This window comes from Ipomoea nil, unplaced genomic scaffold (genome assembly GCF_001879475.1).
Source record: "Ipomoea nil cultivar Tokyo-kokei standard unplaced genomic scaffold, Asagao_1.1 scaffold2704, whole genome shotgun sequence".
Taxonomy (NCBI): Eukaryota; Viridiplantae; Streptophyta; class Magnoliopsida; order Solanales; family Convolvulaceae; genus Ipomoea; species Ipomoea nil.
In genome coordinates this window covers 2,756,470-2,772,646 of record NW_017619132.1, presented here as the reverse complement: position 1 = coordinate 2,772,646, position 16,177 = coordinate 2,756,470, and the positions used below count along the sequence as shown (strand labels likewise).

At 35.5% G+C, this 16,177-nt stretch overlaps 4 protein-coding genes and 3 non-coding genes across 14 annotated transcripts; 1 reads left to right on the top strand and 6 right to left on the bottom strand.

The window, feature by feature from the left end:
• Positions 1–320: 320 nt before the first annotated feature.
• On the bottom strand, positions 321–1,424 carry LOC109155675 (homeobox-leucine zipper protein HOX19-like). The gene is made up of 3 exons (XM_019303296.1): positions 1,116–1,424; positions 865–944; positions 321–606 (listed from the first exon to the last, which is right to left on the bottom strand). The coding sequence occupies exons 1-3, from the start codon at positions 1,422–1,424 to the stop codon at positions 321–323; spliced, it is 675 nt and encodes a 224-aa protein (XP_019158841.1).
• A 1,498-nt stretch (positions 1,425–2,922) lies between these two features.
• Positions 2,923–8,923, bottom strand: LOC109155904 (F-box/kelch-repeat protein At3g23880-like). Of its 3 annotated transcripts, XM_019303594.1 has the most exons (3): positions 8,327–8,923; positions 3,808–4,495; positions 2,923–3,176 (listed from the first exon to the last, which is right to left on the bottom strand). In XM_019303594.1, the coding sequence occupies exons 1-2, from the start codon at positions 8,859–8,861 to the stop codon at positions 3,852–3,854; spliced, it is 1,179 nt and encodes a 392-aa protein (XP_019159139.1). In that variant the 5' UTR covers positions 8,862–8,923; the 3' UTR covers positions 2,923–3,176; positions 3,808–3,851. The 3 variants fall into 3 exon arrangements, with proteins under 3 accessions (XP_019159139.1, XP_019159141.1, XP_019159140.1); XM_019303596.1 differs by lacking the exon at positions 8,327–8,923 and having other exon boundaries at positions 3,825–5,132; XM_019303595.1 differs by lacking the exon at positions 8,327–8,923 and having other exon boundaries at positions 2,923–3,180; positions 3,829–5,132.
• On the bottom strand, positions 6,857–16,113 carry LOC109155905 (F-box/kelch-repeat protein At3g23880-like). 4 transcript variants are annotated; one of them, XR_002049951.1, is made up of 3 exons: positions 14,829–16,113; positions 14,440–14,570; positions 14,248–14,329 (listed from the first exon to the last, which is right to left on the bottom strand). XR_002049951.1 is itself a non-coding variant. In XM_019303598.1 (2 exons), the coding sequence occupies exon 1, from the start codon at positions 16,022–16,024 to the stop codon at positions 14,873–14,875; it is 1,152 nt and encodes a 383-aa protein (XP_019159143.1). In that variant the 5' UTR covers positions 16,025–16,113; the 3' UTR covers positions 6,857–7,068; positions 14,856–14,872. The 4 variants fall into 4 exon arrangements, 3 of the variants coding, with proteins under 3 accessions (XP_019159143.1, XP_019159144.1, XP_019159142.1); XM_019303598.1 differs by lacking the exons at positions 14,248–14,329; positions 14,440–14,570 and adding an exon at positions 6,857–7,068 and having other exon boundaries at positions 14,856–16,113; XM_019303599.1 differs by lacking the exons at positions 14,248–14,329; positions 14,440–14,570 and adding an exon at positions 6,857–7,065 and having other exon boundaries at positions 14,856–16,113.
• Positions 7,586–11,668, bottom strand: LOC109155907 (F-box protein CPR30-like). 3 transcript variants are annotated; one of them, XM_019303602.1, is made up of 2 exons: positions 10,319–11,668; positions 7,586–7,688 (listed from the first exon to the last, which is right to left on the bottom strand). In XM_019303602.1, the coding sequence occupies exon 1, from the start codon at positions 11,507–11,509 to the stop codon at positions 10,358–10,360; it is 1,152 nt and encodes a 383-aa protein (XP_019159147.1). In that variant the 5' UTR covers positions 11,510–11,668; the 3' UTR covers positions 7,586–7,688; positions 10,319–10,357. The 3 variants fall into 3 exon arrangements, with proteins under 3 accessions (XP_019159147.1, XP_019159145.1, XP_019159146.1); XM_019303600.1 differs by lacking the exon at positions 7,586–7,688 and adding an exon at positions 9,667–9,842; XM_019303601.1 differs by lacking the exon at positions 7,586–7,688 and adding an exon at positions 9,667–9,842 and having other exon boundaries at positions 10,346–11,668.
• TRNAY-GUA lies at positions 9,151–9,239 on the bottom strand. The gene is given in 2 exon segments: positions 9,151–9,186; positions 9,203–9,239. It is a non-coding gene; the product is annotated as a tRNA-Tyr (tRNA).
• On the top strand, positions 11,644–11,715 carry TRNAD-GUC. The gene has a single exon. It is a non-coding gene; the product is annotated as a tRNA-Asp (tRNA).
• Positions 11,806–11,894, bottom strand: TRNAY-GUA. Its single transcript is given in 2 exon segments — positions 11,806–11,841; positions 11,858–11,894. It is a non-coding gene; the product is annotated as a tRNA-Tyr (tRNA).
• Positions 16,114–16,177: the final 64 nt, after the last annotated feature.

Here is a 16,177-nt window from a genome sequence, read left to right as displayed (position 1 = left end):
AGTTTGGTCCAACTAAAGTTTTGAGTTGTTTGAGCTTTAATTTGTGTGAATATATAGATCTGAATAAGTATAATGCGGTCAGTATTAAACTCTCGAGCTTGATTCAATTAAAGTTTCGAGTTGTTTGAGCTTTGTGTGAATATATAGATATGAATAAGTATTTTGCAAATATATAAACGTAGATACATCAATGTAATATAATATGTATATGTGTTCAAGTGAATATGTATTATTAAGATACTGAATTTCAATTGCATGAATATGCATGGGAATATTGCAAAAGTTAAAGTATAGAATTATATTTGGTTAGATTTTATGGATCAGTTTTTAAGTTCCAAAACTGTATCCACCAATTCAGTTTCATCCTTCTGGTCGCCGCCGGCACCTGAGAGGAGTCCGGTCGTCTTCTCACACGATGGACAAGTTACAGTAGTAGTCTTGGCCTTCGGAGGCTGATCGGAAAATGGCGGTGGCGGCCGGTTGTCGAATTTAAACGAGGATCGTAGCTCGTGCAACTCTCTCCTCAGCCGGTAGTTTTCGTAATTCAGACTCTCGCAGTACTTCTTCATGAGGTTGCAATCCACCTCAGTTTGCTTCAGTTTAGTCCTGTAAATATGTAAATTAAACTCTCAAGAGGGATGAAAATAAGATCGCGCAATCCTAGTTAAGTTGGTTAGGTTTCTGGCTTTGTAACCAAAGCTTCCAAGTTCGACTCCGGGGAGCAAGACTGGTTTGGTTAGAGTTACAAGACAGAATTTACCCAATACATACCCTCGAGATGGTAATGAGGGTTTTCTCGTGATCAAAAGAAAGAAAAGAAAAAAAAAAAAAGATGATATGAAGAAAAGAGAATGAATGAATCACCTTGCTCTCCTGTTCTGAAACCAAACTTCCACTTGTCTTGGCCTGAGATTCAACTTTGTTGCAAGTTCATGTTTTCGACCCTACAATTATGTAAGTATTTAGCATGCAATTTAAAGATCTAACAAGGTTTAGAGTTTCCAACCTTAGGGTTTTCTTCGGTCTGAAACAACTTTTCTGACTACTTCAGATCGAAGAAAGAAAACAAGAAACTAGGGAAAGAAGGAAAGGTAATATAATGAACCCATTAATACCATGGTAAGGGTGGTTTGGTGTTTGAAACATTCTTCAAGTAATGCTGACTGTTCTTTATTTAACCTCAACTTCTTCCTCATAAGCCCAGTATGACTCTTGGTGCTGTAAGAAATCTGGGATTCCATTCCCTCAACTTCATAGCTTTTGGAGCTCTCAATAATGTCGACACCACTCTGGTCATTTGAGTGTGATAATGGAAAGGAGAGATCCAAAGAAACACCAAAACCACTTGTTTTCTTTGGTTCCTTTGGGAGGGTGCAGTGACCCAATCCCAGTCTGAGATCAAGCTTCTGGTCATCTTCTGCCATGGCTGCTGGAAGGATGAAGATCATTATATGGGTGAAGGTTTTAGCAATGGTGATGTGCATTTGCAGAAGGGGTGTGGGTATTTATTAGTGGGAGTCTGGGAAAAGTTACAAAGTGAGATAATATGCAATTATGGCATCAGTTATGAGTAAGACTTGCTACAATCAAGAAACCAATTAAGGCTTTTGACTGCCTTTCTTTTATTCCTCACATTTTTTACCAGTGGCTGTGCTTTATTTGCGTTGCACTCTTAAAACTGTCAGTGATAGGATTATCATAATTCATCATCAATGGACCAGTTATTAAAACACTCACTTATAATGGAAACTGGAATCCTTCCAGGGAGAAATTAAAAAGAATGAATGGTATAATGTTTTTTTTTTTTTTCTTGGAGTGATAAGAGAAATTTCGCCGGGTAAACCGGGCTCGACTATGGACAAAAATTAAACTCGTGACCTTTTAAAGGTTTTTTTTTTTTTTTTTTTTTTTTTTTTTTTTAAGTATACTCGGAGTTTCCAACATCGGACAGAGTGACTAATCTCCTCGCTGAATTGTAGATAAACACCTCTTTTGGATGAAACAGCTGTCCTACAGATTTAAGACGGAGAGTTTTCCTTTCTTTTTAATTGAACCAAAAGTGAATACTATGATTTGGAAATATTGGTTTGGTCACACTGTAATTTGTGTTCGTTTCTTTTATTTTAGTATCGAATTTGATTATTATATTGTCAACACCATCTCAGTCGAGTTTGTCTCAAAAAGTTTTTCTGGTATAATTTATTTACCTTTCCTATATAATTTAGTGACTATTACATATAAGCGAAATTTAGCCAATGTACATATTGACATATTATAATAGTGATTGCAGGTTTCTCTCTTAAAAAAAAAAGTTGGTATCAATATACTATATTCGGGCATGTACCAAAAAAATAATAATGTTATAGCATAATAATACTTAGATTCATTGATCATTTTTTTAAAAACATTTATCTTTATCACATTCGTACAATTTTAATCCCAATTTTTTTCTAATTACTTTAATATCATTACACCATAGCTACTTGTGCCCAAAAGAATTAATTAATTGAAATATATATTAAAATAATTGATTTTTATTAAAAAAAAAAATAGTGTTTAATCATTTATTGAAAGCTCTCCTTATTAATTTATACGAAATCTTCCAAAATATTTGCTAGTTCTTTAAATCTTCTAAGAACTTTGTTGTTTCTAGAAAAAATTTTCTACTCATAAATCTTCTTTGACACTTAACATAATTTTGAGACAATTTACAAAATAACTTTTGAGATACAATTTTCAAACTAAAATATATTTTTGACTCATCAAGTATTCTTAACAGAAATACATAAAATCATTTTAAACATTTAATCAATTGAATTTTTTTAAAAATAAAAAATAAAAAATTAATTTTGACACCAAATTACAACTTTTTTGAGCACTAATATTAAAAAAATGTTGGTCAGACTATCACAACAGTTTCAATCACAACAATAATGCCCTGACACCAAAACACCAAATATTTGAGTGAGCAAGACAGATTGATCTCTAAAGTATAAAGCATACAATATATTGCTGCATCTTAGCAGCCAATATTATTTAAAAGAGTTCAAAAAAGTGCATTATGAAAACCGCATGTTATTGTATGTCTCGGGAAGAAAGACTCTTTGTCATTGCTTTGCCATTGTGTACGGGCACAGTACACTGGAGATTGCTATTGACTTTCTCCTGCTTGAAACCTGTTGAGAATAAGAAGCACATCATTAGGCAACATGCAGTTCATCCAATCAGAATATAATTCATGCATACTGTAACTTTCGTAAATTGATTCAGCTCTAAAGAAAACATTAACAGGTTGATTATTTGTCCAAATCCATACTGACATGCCCTATGAGCAAAAATGTTGTAGATGTTAAAGAAGCCCTGCAATACTACTGAAAGCCTTTCATATTATCTTCCGAAATAACCAAGGAGAATGATGCAAGAAAATGATTAAAAAGAGTTTTAAACAATTAACAGCTAACCTATCATCAGACCAAAGTTAAGCAGCTAGTGAAACTTAGCAGATGTATTCAAAAATATAATGATTCCAAAAAGATATAACAATACTCTGTAATTTGGTTTAGGCTTATGTAGTCTATACTTTCTCTGCTCTCTTACCTTCTCTACCTATGTAATTTGCTAAGACATTGTATAACTAGTTTTGAATGGGTGTCATTAGAATTACATTCAAGAATCAAAATAAATAATGTGCTTTCTATTTTCAACAGGTTGGGAGCCCCTTGGGGCAAGGGAGCAAACAGGTAAATTAAACATCAACAAACCACACGGCATTAAAATTCCAAAATATTAGATATACTATGAAAATACCTTCATGTTTTAAAAGAACTGACTCACTCTATCTTCTCTTCAATTCACAGATTTCTGATTTCTTCATATTGCCCATCTACAAGGTGGTTTTTCTGTCGAAGCAAAACAAGGTATTCCAAATATTTATCAACATAAAAAGAGCGGCTGTTTCCAGAAATGCCAAGATCATTGACGACTCTAGTATTTGGACAGTAGGAAACCAGTTCACTTTTGTTAGTAGATAGCAATATTTCACCATTTTTCCTAAAGCCAACAATTTTTTCCATCCCTCCCACCAATTCTATAGTATGCAGCCTAGTCCAAGAATCCACAACTCCATACTCTTTCATTATCCACAATTCACACGAACCACCTTGTATCCTTCTACTATACTTAACAACTGCAACAAACTCCTCAAACACCATCATAGATAAATTTGATGGGTTCTCTGAAGCCAATTCATCAGGGAGCATAATCTCATCAAACAACTCATCAGCCATGGTGAAAACTGCTATCGAACTCTGAATACTTTTATTCTCGAGCAATTTGTACCCAATCCAATGTACTGCTCCATTGACAAAAGCCTGAGTCCAAGTGTAATCGACCATATAGTAGTTAACCCCAATTGCTGTTATCCTTTTCCACAACCCAGTACTGAGAGAATAGATCTCAACCTCAGGCGGGATTCTGCATTCATCCAAATGAACACCTTTTCTTTCATACACAACTCTCACCACCTTAAGATCATCATCACTTAGTGGACTAGCACCGAATCCAAGTACAAACCTAAATGGGTAAGCTGGCCTAATAGAGGGACAAGGTAAGGCCCTAAGCTTCCGAATACTGGGATTCCACAGGGTTACAGTATGCCAATCACTAAAATAATCATCCGATAAACAAAAGACGCCGTTATAGAAACCAACTGTACGAAAATACCCGATTCCGCATGAAATTGGGAAGCTGAGTTGGAAGGAATTATCGAGGGTGAGTAATTGGTGGTCAGTGTCGTCGAGTACGGAATATTTTTCCTCATTGTAGGATTTGTCATAACGTCGGAGGAGGAGGAGATTAGTGGCGGAGTTACCGTTCCTATGGTGGCGGCGATGGGCGGAGATGAAGGCGGGGCTGGTGATGATGAAGTACCACGATTTGGAAACGGCGGTGAAGCGTAGAAGGGACTTGACTGGGAGCCTTTTGAGGATTTCGATCAGGAGTTCCTCCGGAAAATGGTGGTGATCAGACATTGTTCAATTTGGAAATTTGAGTCTGCAACTTGTGAGCACGTAACCCTAACTCTACCGTTAAGAAAGTCGAAGATGATAACCCGCGGACGGCAAGCCCAGAATGTAATCGTCCAGATTTGTTTCATTCATAAGAAATTTTTAATAGAGTTAATTATCAATTTGGTCCCTTAACTATTGCGAAATTATCAATTTGGTTCTTGATTATATTTGTTATCCAATTAAGTCCTTCAATTATGAAACGTTAATCAATTTTGTCCTTTGTTCGTGCGGGCATTTATTTGCAGTTAAATGTGAGGGTAGTTTCGAAATTTCATTCGCTCCACAAGCTACCCAAGCTTTGCGTAATTACTAGTGGGCTCGAGAAGGTTGTGCAATTAGATGTTTCTGGGAATGTTTTGACTGTGTTTGTCCCGGACGAGATTTGCAGGCGGTAGAATTTGAAAAATTTTACGTTTTCGTATAATCATTTTAATGGGGAGGAGAAAGGGTGTGATCCGAGTTCAAGAAAAGAGGTTGTGTTGGAGGATAAGAGTAATTGTTTGTCATGACGGCCTAAAGCTCAGAAAGCTTGTCATAAGGTGGGTGAGCAAACCGATTGATTGTAGCAAGGCTAAATGTGGTGGTGGGAAAATTTCATAAGGTTTCGCCGTCGTTTTCCTCGCCTGATTCGCCGCCACCAATGCAATCCTCACCCCCTCCACATCATCTGGTCTCGTCTCCTCCACCCCCGCATATGCAACATTCGCCGCCTCCGCCACATACGATATTGTCTCCTCCGCCACCTCATATGCAAGATTTGCCACCAATGCCATCCCTACTCCTTCCACTACCTCATATGCTACACTCGTCGTCGCCGCCGTCGCCAATGCACTATTAACCCCCTCCACCACCAGGTCCAGACAAGAAAACTCCACAAATTCACTCCATTCCACCTCCTTTGCCACACGTTTCATCGCCGCCCAATGGAATCTAGGGTTATTCTAATAATATCAGGGCATAAATGGCGCAGGACTAATGAAAATTTCGAAAGTACCCTCACATTTAACTAAAGATAAACGGATGTACGAACAAAGGACCAAATTAGTTAACGTTTCATAGTTGAAGGACTTAATTAAGTAACAAATATAATCAAAGACCAAATCGGTAATTTCGTAATAGTTAAGAGACCAAATCGGTAATTAACTCTTTTTAATAAATTGTTTCAGTTGTCGCGAGTAGTATAGTAGCGAGTATTTCTGCATGTTCCACAGGTGACCCGCGCTCGATTCACGGCAACAGTGAAGTGTTTTGTCGTAGTTTCCTTTACTTTTTTTTTTTTTTTTTTGGTTTAAATAAACCTATTATTGAATAAAGTAATAAACAGAAGTTGTTACATTTTTATTTTTTTTTGGTTTAAATAAACCTTTTCTTGAGTAATAAACAGAAGTTATTGTAGTATAGTGGTAAGTATACCAACCTGTCATAAGGGTGACCCTGCTTTGATCCTTGGCATGGTGTAGCTTTTTGTTTTTCCAAATCGAATGCTCAAGAGTTATTTTAAAAAATCTCTACTCCTTGCGAGTAAATTTGAAAAATTATTCTATTCATTGACATTTCAAAAACTCTTCTCCTTGTTAGTTTTTCTAAAAATTATTCTCCTTTTCCTCAATAATATTTGAAAACTCTCCTTATTAATTTATAAAGAACCTTCCAAAATACTTGCTACTTCTTTAAATCTTCTAAGAACTTTTTTGGAAAAACTTTTCTGCTCATAAGATTTCTTGACACTCAACATTTTTCATTCACAACAATGCCCTGACACCAAAACACCAAGGCAGATTGATCTCTAAACTATAAAGCACACAATATATTGCTGCATCTTAGCAGCCAATTTGATTTAAAAGAGTTTTAAAAAGTACATTATGAAAAGTTGAAAACCACATGGTATTGTATGTCTTGGAAGAAAGACTCGCTTTGCACAATCCACTGAAGATTGCTATTGACTTTCCACTAAAGATCGCTATTGACTTTCTCCTGCTTGATACACTGTACTAACCTGCTGAGAATAAGAAGCACATCATTATGCAAGATGCAGTTCATCCCAATCCGAATATAATTCAAGCATACTGTAACTGATTCAGCTCTAAAGATAACATTAATAGGTTGATTATTTGTCCAAATCCACATGCCCTAAGAACAAAAATGTTGTAGACATGTTAAAGCATCATTAAGCCCTGCAATACTAAGGACAAAAAAGTTCTATAACTATTTTTTTCTAACATACATAACAGTTGATAGAAATTTTTCAATACCACCTAAGCCTTTCAATCTTTCATATTATCTTACGAAATAACAAGGGGAAAGAGAAAAAGATTAAAAAGAGTTTTAAACAATTATTCAAAAATATAATGATTCCAAAAAGATGATAACAATACTCTGTAATTTGGTGAAATTTTGGAGGCTTATGTAGTCTATAATTTCTCTACTCTCTTACCTTCTCTACCTATGTAATTTGCTAAGACATTGTATAAGTAATTTTGAAAAGGTGTCATTAGAATTACATTCAAGAATCAAAATATATAATGTGCTTTCTATTTTCAACAGGTAAATTAAACATCCACAAACCACACTAGTACATGGCATTAAAATTTCAAAAAATTAGATATACTGAAAAAACACCTTAAGCTTTTAAAGAATTGGCTCACTCAATCTTCTCTTCCATCAGTGGTTTTGGTGTTGAAGCAAAACAAGGGATTCCAAATATTTATCAACATAAAATGAGCTTCTGTGTCCAGAAATGCCAAGATCATTAACGACTCTAGTATTTGGACAGTAGGAAACCAGCTCATTTTTGTAAGTAGATAGCAATAATTCACCATTTTTCCTAAAGCCAACAATTTTTTCCATCCCTCCGACCAATTCTATAGTATGCAGCCTAGTCCAAGAATTCACAACTCCATACTCTTTCATTATCCACAATTCACACGAATCAGCGCTATACTTAACAACGGCAACAAACTCCTCAAACACCATAATAGATAAATTTGCTGGGTACTCCAGAGCCAATTCATCTGGGAGCATAATCTCATCAAACAACTCATCAGCCATGGTGAAAACTGCTATCAAACACTGCAAATTATTCTCCAGCCCTTTGTACCCAATCCAATGTACTGCTCCATTAACAAAAACCTGAGTACAACTGTAATCGAAAATATCGTAGTTAACCCCAGTTGCTGTTATCCTTTTCCACACCCCAGTGCTGAGAGAATAGATCTCAACCAAAGGTGGTGTGACTGGTCCTATATCCAAAGTAACACCTTTCCTTTCATACACAAGTCTCACCACCTTAAGATCATCATCACTTCGTGGACTAGCACCGAATCCAAGTACAAACCTAGATGGGTGAGCTGGCCTAATATAGTGATAAGGTAAGATCCTAGCCTGCCGAATACTGGGATTCCACAGGCGTACAGTAGCCATATTATTAAAATAATCATCCGATAAACAAAGGACGCCGTTATAGAAGCCAACTGTATAAAAATACCCGTTTCCGAATGAAACTGGGAGGTCGAGTTCGAAGGAATTATTGAGGGTGAGCAATTGGTGGTCAGTGTCGTTGAGTACGGAATATTTTTCCTCTATGTAGGATTTATCATAACGTCGGAGGAGGAGGAGGTTAGTGGCGGAGTTACCGTTCCTATGGTGGCGGCAATGGACGGAGATGAAGGCGGGGCTGGTGATGAGGAAGTACCACGATTTGGAAACGGCGGTGAAGCGTACAAGGGACTTCACTGGGAGCCTTTTGAGGATTTGGATCTGGAGTTCCTCCGGAAAATGGTGGTGATCAGACATTGTTCAATTTGGAAATTTGAGTCTGCAACTTGTGAGCACGTAACCCTAACCCCACCGTTTAGAGAGTCGAAGATTAACTAGAATATAATCGTCGAGATATTATTTCACTGATTCAGCTGTCGCTGAAAATTGGAAGTTGTTGTAGTATAGTGGTGAGTATTCCCGTCTGTCACGCGGGTGACCCGGGTTCGATTACCGGCAACGGTGAAACTTTTTGTTTGATCTTTGCTCCTCCACATGAATCCCCAGTTTTTGTACGTTTGCGCTTTCTTGTGAGGTAACAAAAAATTCCGACTTGCCGGATTTGAACCAGCGACCTAAGGATTTCAGTTCAAATTCCACTACAGTCCTCCGCTCTACCAACTGAGCTAAGGTCGGAATTGTTTCCTTGCCTTAGAGTGATAGTATGGATTCTATGAATGATGAGACTAGACAGAATTATAGCATTATATATATATATATGCTATATAAATAAATCTAAGAATAATAATCAATAAAGTTAAGTTTATAATCATAACTAAAAATTGTTGGTCCAATTTGTTAAAATGAATGGTTCATATTATTTTTATTTTAATATTTTTTTATTATTGTTTTACTTTACCCTCAATTATTTTTTTAAAATGTCTTCGCATCCTGTCAGTATAAACTTTAGTTAGAGTTGTTATCATTGTTGAACATATACTATGAACATGTTATTAACATTAACTTTGATCTATTAATTAGTCAGACTATATACATAATATTCAAAATTGAGCATCAAAGATTACAAAATAAGAAATCTCTATACTATAAAGCATAGAATATATTGCTGCATCTTAACATCCAATTTTATTTAAAAGAGTTTTTAAAAGTGCATTATGAAACAACATTTTATTGTATGTCTGGGAAAGAATAACTTGCTTTGCCATTGTGTACGGGCAAAGTCCACCAAAGATTGCTATTGACTTTCTTCTGCAGTTCTGCTTGATACATTGTACTAACCTGTTGAGAATAAGAAGCAAATCATTAAGCAAGATGCAATTCATCCCAATCAAAATATAATTCAAGCATACTGTAACTTGCATAAATTTTATTTATTTTTGAATGCTACGGACTCTATTACATTGTAGTATTTGTTCAAATGTAACTTGCATAAATTGATTCAGCTCTAAAGAAAACATTAATAGTTTGGTTATTTGTCCAAATCCATACTGACATGCCCTAAGAGCAAAAATGTTGTAGACATGTTAAGCCCTGCAATACTTAGGACAAAAAAGTTCTATAACTTTTTTATATCTAACATACAGAACAGTTGATAGAACAACCCAAAGAGAAAGAGGCAAAGAAAGGATTAAAAAGAGTTTTAAACAATTATTAACCTCTCAAAAAAGCAATTATTAACCTGTCATCAGAAGAAAGTTAAGCATCTAGTTGAATTTAGCAGATTTATTCAAAAATATTAGATATACTGAAAATACCTTCATGTTTTAAAAGAACTGACTCACTCTATCTTCTCTTCAATTCACAAGGTGGGTTTGCGGTTTAAGCAAAACAAGGGATTCCAAATATTTATCAACATAAAATGAGCTGCTGTCTCCAGAAATGCCAAGATCATTAACGACTCTAGTATTTGGACAGTAGGAAACCAGCTCATTTTTGTTAGTAGATAGCAATATTTCACCATTTTTCCTAAACCCAACAATTTTTGTCATCCCTCCGACCAATTCTATAGTATGCAGCCAAGTCCAAGAATCCACAACTCCATACTCTTTCATTATCCACAATTCACACCAATCAGCATGTATCCTTTCAGTATACTTAACAACAGCAACAAACTCCTCAAACACCATAATAGATAAATTTGTTGGGTACTCCAGAGCCAATTCATCTGGGAGCATAATCTCATCAAACAACTCATCAGCCATGGTGAAAACTGCTATCAAACTCTGAAAACTTTTATCCTCGAGCAATTTGTACCCAATCCAATGTACTGCTCCATTAACAAAAACCTGAGTCCAATTGTAATAAAAAATATAGTAGTTAACCCCAGTTGCTGTTATCCTTCTCCACACCCCAGTGCTGAGAGAATAGATCTCAACCAAAGGTGGGGTGACTGGTCCTATATCGAAATTAACACCTTTCCTTTCATACATAACTCTCACCACCTTAAGATCATCATCACTTCGTGGACTAGCACCGAATCCAAGTACAAACCTAAATGGGTGAGCTGGCCTAAAAGGTAAGATCCTAGCCTGCCGAATACTGGGATTCCACAGGCTTACAGTAGCCATATTATAAAAATAATAATCATCCGATAAACAAAGGACGCCGTTATAGAAGCCAACTGTACAAAAATACCCGTATCCGCATGAAATTGGGAGGTCGAGTTCGAAGGAATTATTGAGGGTGAGCAATTGGTGGTCAGTGTCGTTGAGTACGGAATATTTTTCCTCTATGTAGGATGTAGCATAACGTCGGAGGAGGAGGAGGAGGTTAGTGGCGGAGTTACCGTTCCTATGGTGGCGGCAATGGACGGAGATGAAGGCGGGGCTGGAGATGAGGATGTACCACGATTTGCAAACGGCGAAGAAGCGTAGAAGGGACTTGACTGGGAGCCTTTTGAGGATTTCGATCAGGAGTTCCTCCGGGAAATGGTGGTGATCAGACATTGTTCAATTTGGAAATTTGAGTCTGCAACTTGTGAGCACGTAACCCTAACTCCACCGTTTAGAGAGTCGAAGATTAACCAGAATATAATTGTCGAGTCTTATTTCATTCATTCAGCTGTCGCTGAAACTTGGAAGTCGTTGTAGTATAGTGGTGAGTATTCCCGCCTGTCACGCGGGTGACCTGGGTTTGATCCCCGGCAACGGCGTAGCCTTTTGTTTCAACTTTGCTCCTCCGGAGAATGATGAATCCCCAGTTTCTGCACGTTTTGCGCTTTCTTGGGAGAGTAAAAATAAATTCCAACCTGCCGGATTCGAACCAGCGACCTAAGGATTCCGGATTCAATTCCACTACAATCCTCCGCTCTACCAACTGAGCTAAGGTCGGAATTGGTTCTTTGCCTTAAAGTGATGGTTTCAATTCTATGAATGATGAGAGTAGACAGAATTGTAGCATTATATATCTACTATCTACTATACTAATAAGAGCCCAAGAGAGTTAGGCCTATAATTGGTAGAAAAAATGGCGGTCACAGATTTTAATCAAATGAATGGCTCAGATTGATTAAAAGATTGATTAGATTTAAATTTTACACTAAAATTTCTTAAAATACCCACACACCGTTACTAATTCCGTTAAAATTTTAAGAATTGCCGTTAGTTCACCGTTAACTTACTCCTTGATTTCAATAAAAAAAAAAAAAGGTCTTAAGTTTGAACCTCATCCTAATCAATGTTGGCATAATTAGTACTCTATTTTACTCTTATTAAATTATATAAATAATAATTTAGTAGTTACAACAAAAAAATAATACATATGCATTTCTTTAATTTAGAATTATGTGTCCACAATGCCTTTATTCAAAAAAAAAATTATTCATTATCAATAAATTAAATAAGAGAAATAATTTTATTAGTTATATTGTCTTTATTTTTCTTCAATATAAAAATTCTTTATATTCAAATTTATTAATTGATTATATTTGCTACATTGTCCTTACAATGTCTTTATTCAGTGAAAAAAAAAATTATTAATTGTCAATAAATTAATTAAAAGAAATATTTTCATTAGTTATATTGTCTTTATTTTTCTCAAATGTAAAAATTTTTACATTCAAATTCATCAATTGATTATATTCACTACATTATCTATTATGTTTTTTGTGCACTATTTTTCTAATTAAATATCAAAGTTATAATACAAAATAATGCTATATATTTATTTACCAAGTATTTTATTAATACCATGAAAAAATTAAAAAAAAATATAATTAATAAAGCCAACCATATTAACTACTTTGAGAGATTTTGTGACAAAGAGAGTATTCAAATTACACAACAAATTGAAGTGAGAACTACCTCGCAATGTCCTTGTTTGACAATCAGCAGTTAGCGGATTTGACCAACGAATTTATTTAATTATTAACATTGGGTAGAAAAAAAATGACCGCCAAATTATTAAATCAGATGAATGGTTCATATTGTTCAGGTTATAATTTTTTTCTTTTAAGATTTTCTAATTTATCCTTAATTATATGATTATCCATTTAACTTTTCCGTTAATTCACCGTTAGTCTAATTCTAATATTAAAGTCTAATATAGAATTATAACTACACCATTAATCTAATTCTAATATTAAAGTATTAATAGAACTTAACCACAAATCCTAATGTCGGAATCTCCTCAAACAATATTAGTATATATTTAATATTTTATGCCCTAATTGTTATGTGTTCTCCCTTATGTCCCGTATTTGGTTTCAACTATACCTATACAATTATTTTATTGGCAAATATAATCAATCTTGATTATATTATCTTGCATTTGTAAACTGAGAATTACCTATTTAACCCGCACGGGCTTAGCTCAATGGTTTAGTGGGTAGTATTTGGGAGAAGAGACCAACGTTTGAACCTCGGCGGCGGCAGTGCGAGAATTATGTCCAAAGTGGGCAGATTCCTTGTGCGTATCAGCATTTGGCCCTGTCTACTGAACCATTGAGTCACCGTGATTTACAACTTCCCACAATGCTCTGTCAGGTCGGAGTGTGGGGGGCCCTTGGCGTTGAGGACTCAACCTTTGGGAGAAGAATTACCTATTTAAATACGCAAATTCAACCTTCAATTATCTATGCATGAACAATTTCAATATAATCCTGCATTAATATACTTTAAAGTACTTATTTAAAAAAAAAAAAAAAAAACATTGGGCATTATCCCAATCGCGCAATGCGCGTAAAAAACTAGTTATATTATATATATGCTATATAAATCTAATAATAGCTAATAAAATTAAGTTTATAATCAGAACTAAAAGTTATTGGTCCAATTATTTGTTAAAATGAATGGTTCATATTATTTTTTTACTTTACCCTCAATTATATCTATTACTTCTTCTAAATGTCCTCGCATTTCGTCACTATAAACTATAGTAACGGACTATTTCGTTAACTATTTGTTATTTTTAACTTATTATTAACTTACTCATTGATTTCTAGAAGGAAGGTTTTAGGTACAAATTTCATTCCAATCAAAGAGTTGTCACCATTGTTGAACATATACTATGAACATGTTGAGTATATTTTTTTCAAAAAATAGAATATAAAATTTAACATTAACTTTGATGTATTAATTAGTCAGACTATATGCATAATATTCAAAGTTGAGCATCAACGATTATAAAATAAGAAATCTCTATACTATAAAGCATAGAATACATCGCTGCATGTTATTGTATGTCTCGGAAAGAAAAACTTGCTTTGCCATTGTGTAGTCCACCAAAGATTGCTATTGACTTTCTTCTGCTTGATACATTGCACTAACCTGCAGAGAATAAGAAGCAAATCATTAAGCAAAGATGCAATTCATCCCAATCAAAATATAATTCAAGCATACTGAAACTTGCATAATTTTTTTTTTTGAATGATACTCACTCTATTACATTGCAGTATCTGTTCAAATGTAACTTGCATAAATTGATTCAGCTCTAAAGAAAACATTAATAGTTTGGTTACTGACATGCCCTAAGAGCAAAAATGTTGTAGATATGTTACGCCCTGCAATACTAAGGACAAAAAAGTTCTATAACTTTTTTATATCTAACATATAGAACAGTAAAGTTCTATAACTTTTTTATATCTAACATATAGAACAGTTGATAGAATAACCCAAAGAGAAAGATATGCAAGGAAAGGATTAAAAAGAGTTTTAAACAATTATTAACCTCTCAAAAAAGCAATTATTAACCTGTCATCAGAAGAAAGTTAAGCATCCAGTTGAATTTAGCAGATTTATTCAAAAATATTAGATATACTGAAAATACCTTCATGTTTTAAAAGAACTGACTCACTCTATCTTCTCTTCAATTCACAGGGGGATTTGTTCTCGAAGCAAAACAAGGAATTCCCCCAAATATTTATGAACATAAAATGAGCGGTTGTTTCCCAAAATGCCAAGATCATTGACGACTCTAGTATCTGGACAGTAGGAAACCAGCCCACTTTTCTTAGTAGATAGCAATAATTCACCATTTTCCCTAAAGCCAACAAGTTTTTTCATCCCTCCCACCAATTCTATAGTAGGCAGCTTAGTCCAAGAATCCACAACTCCATACTCTTTCATTATCCACAATTCACATGAATCACCCTGTATCCTTCTACTATACTTAACAACTGCAACAAACTCCTCATACACAATAACAGATAAATTTGATGGGTCCACCGAAAGCAATTCATCTGGGAGCATAATCTCATCAAACAACTCATCAGTCATGGTGAAAACTGCTATCAAACTCTGAAAACTTTTATCCTCAAGCAATTTGTACCCAATCCAATGTACTGCTCCATTGACAAAGGCCTGAGGCCAAATGTAATCGACTATATAGTAGTTAACCCCAGGTGCTGTTATCCTTCTCCACACCCCAGTGCTGAGAGAATAGATCTCAACCAAAGGTGGGATGACTGGTCCTATATCCAAATTAACACCTTTCCTTTCATACACAACTCTCACCACCTTAAGATCATCATCACTTCGTGGACTAGCACCGAATCCAAGTACAAACCTAAATTGGCAAGCGGGCCTAATAGAGGGACAAGGTAAGGTCCTAAGCTTTCGAATACTGGGATTCCACAAAGTTACAGAATGCGGATCACTACATTGATCCTCCGATAAACAAAAGACGCCGTTATAGAAGCCAACTGTACGCAAATACCTGATTACGCGTGAAATTGGGAAGCTGAGTTCGTGGGAATTATTGAGGCTGAGCAATTGGCGGTCAGTGTGGCTGAGTACGGAACATTTTTCCACTTTGTAGGATTTGTTATAACGTCGGAGGAGGAGGAGGTTAGCGGCGGAGTTACCGTTCCTATGGTGGCGGCAATGGGCGGAGATGAAGGCGGTGCTGGTGATGATGAAGTACCACGATTTGGAAACGGCGGTGAAGCGTAGAAGGGACTTGACTGGGAGCCTTTTGAGGATCTCGATCTGGAGTTCCTCCGGAAAATGGTGGTGATCTGACATTGTTCAGTTTGGAAATTTGAGTCTGCAACTTCTGAGCACGTAACCCTAACTCCATCGAGAGACGAAGATGAATAGATTATAACACGCAGACGGCAAGCCCAGAATGTAATCGTCCAGTTTTTTTTTATGAATAAGGGAATTATTAAGCAAATG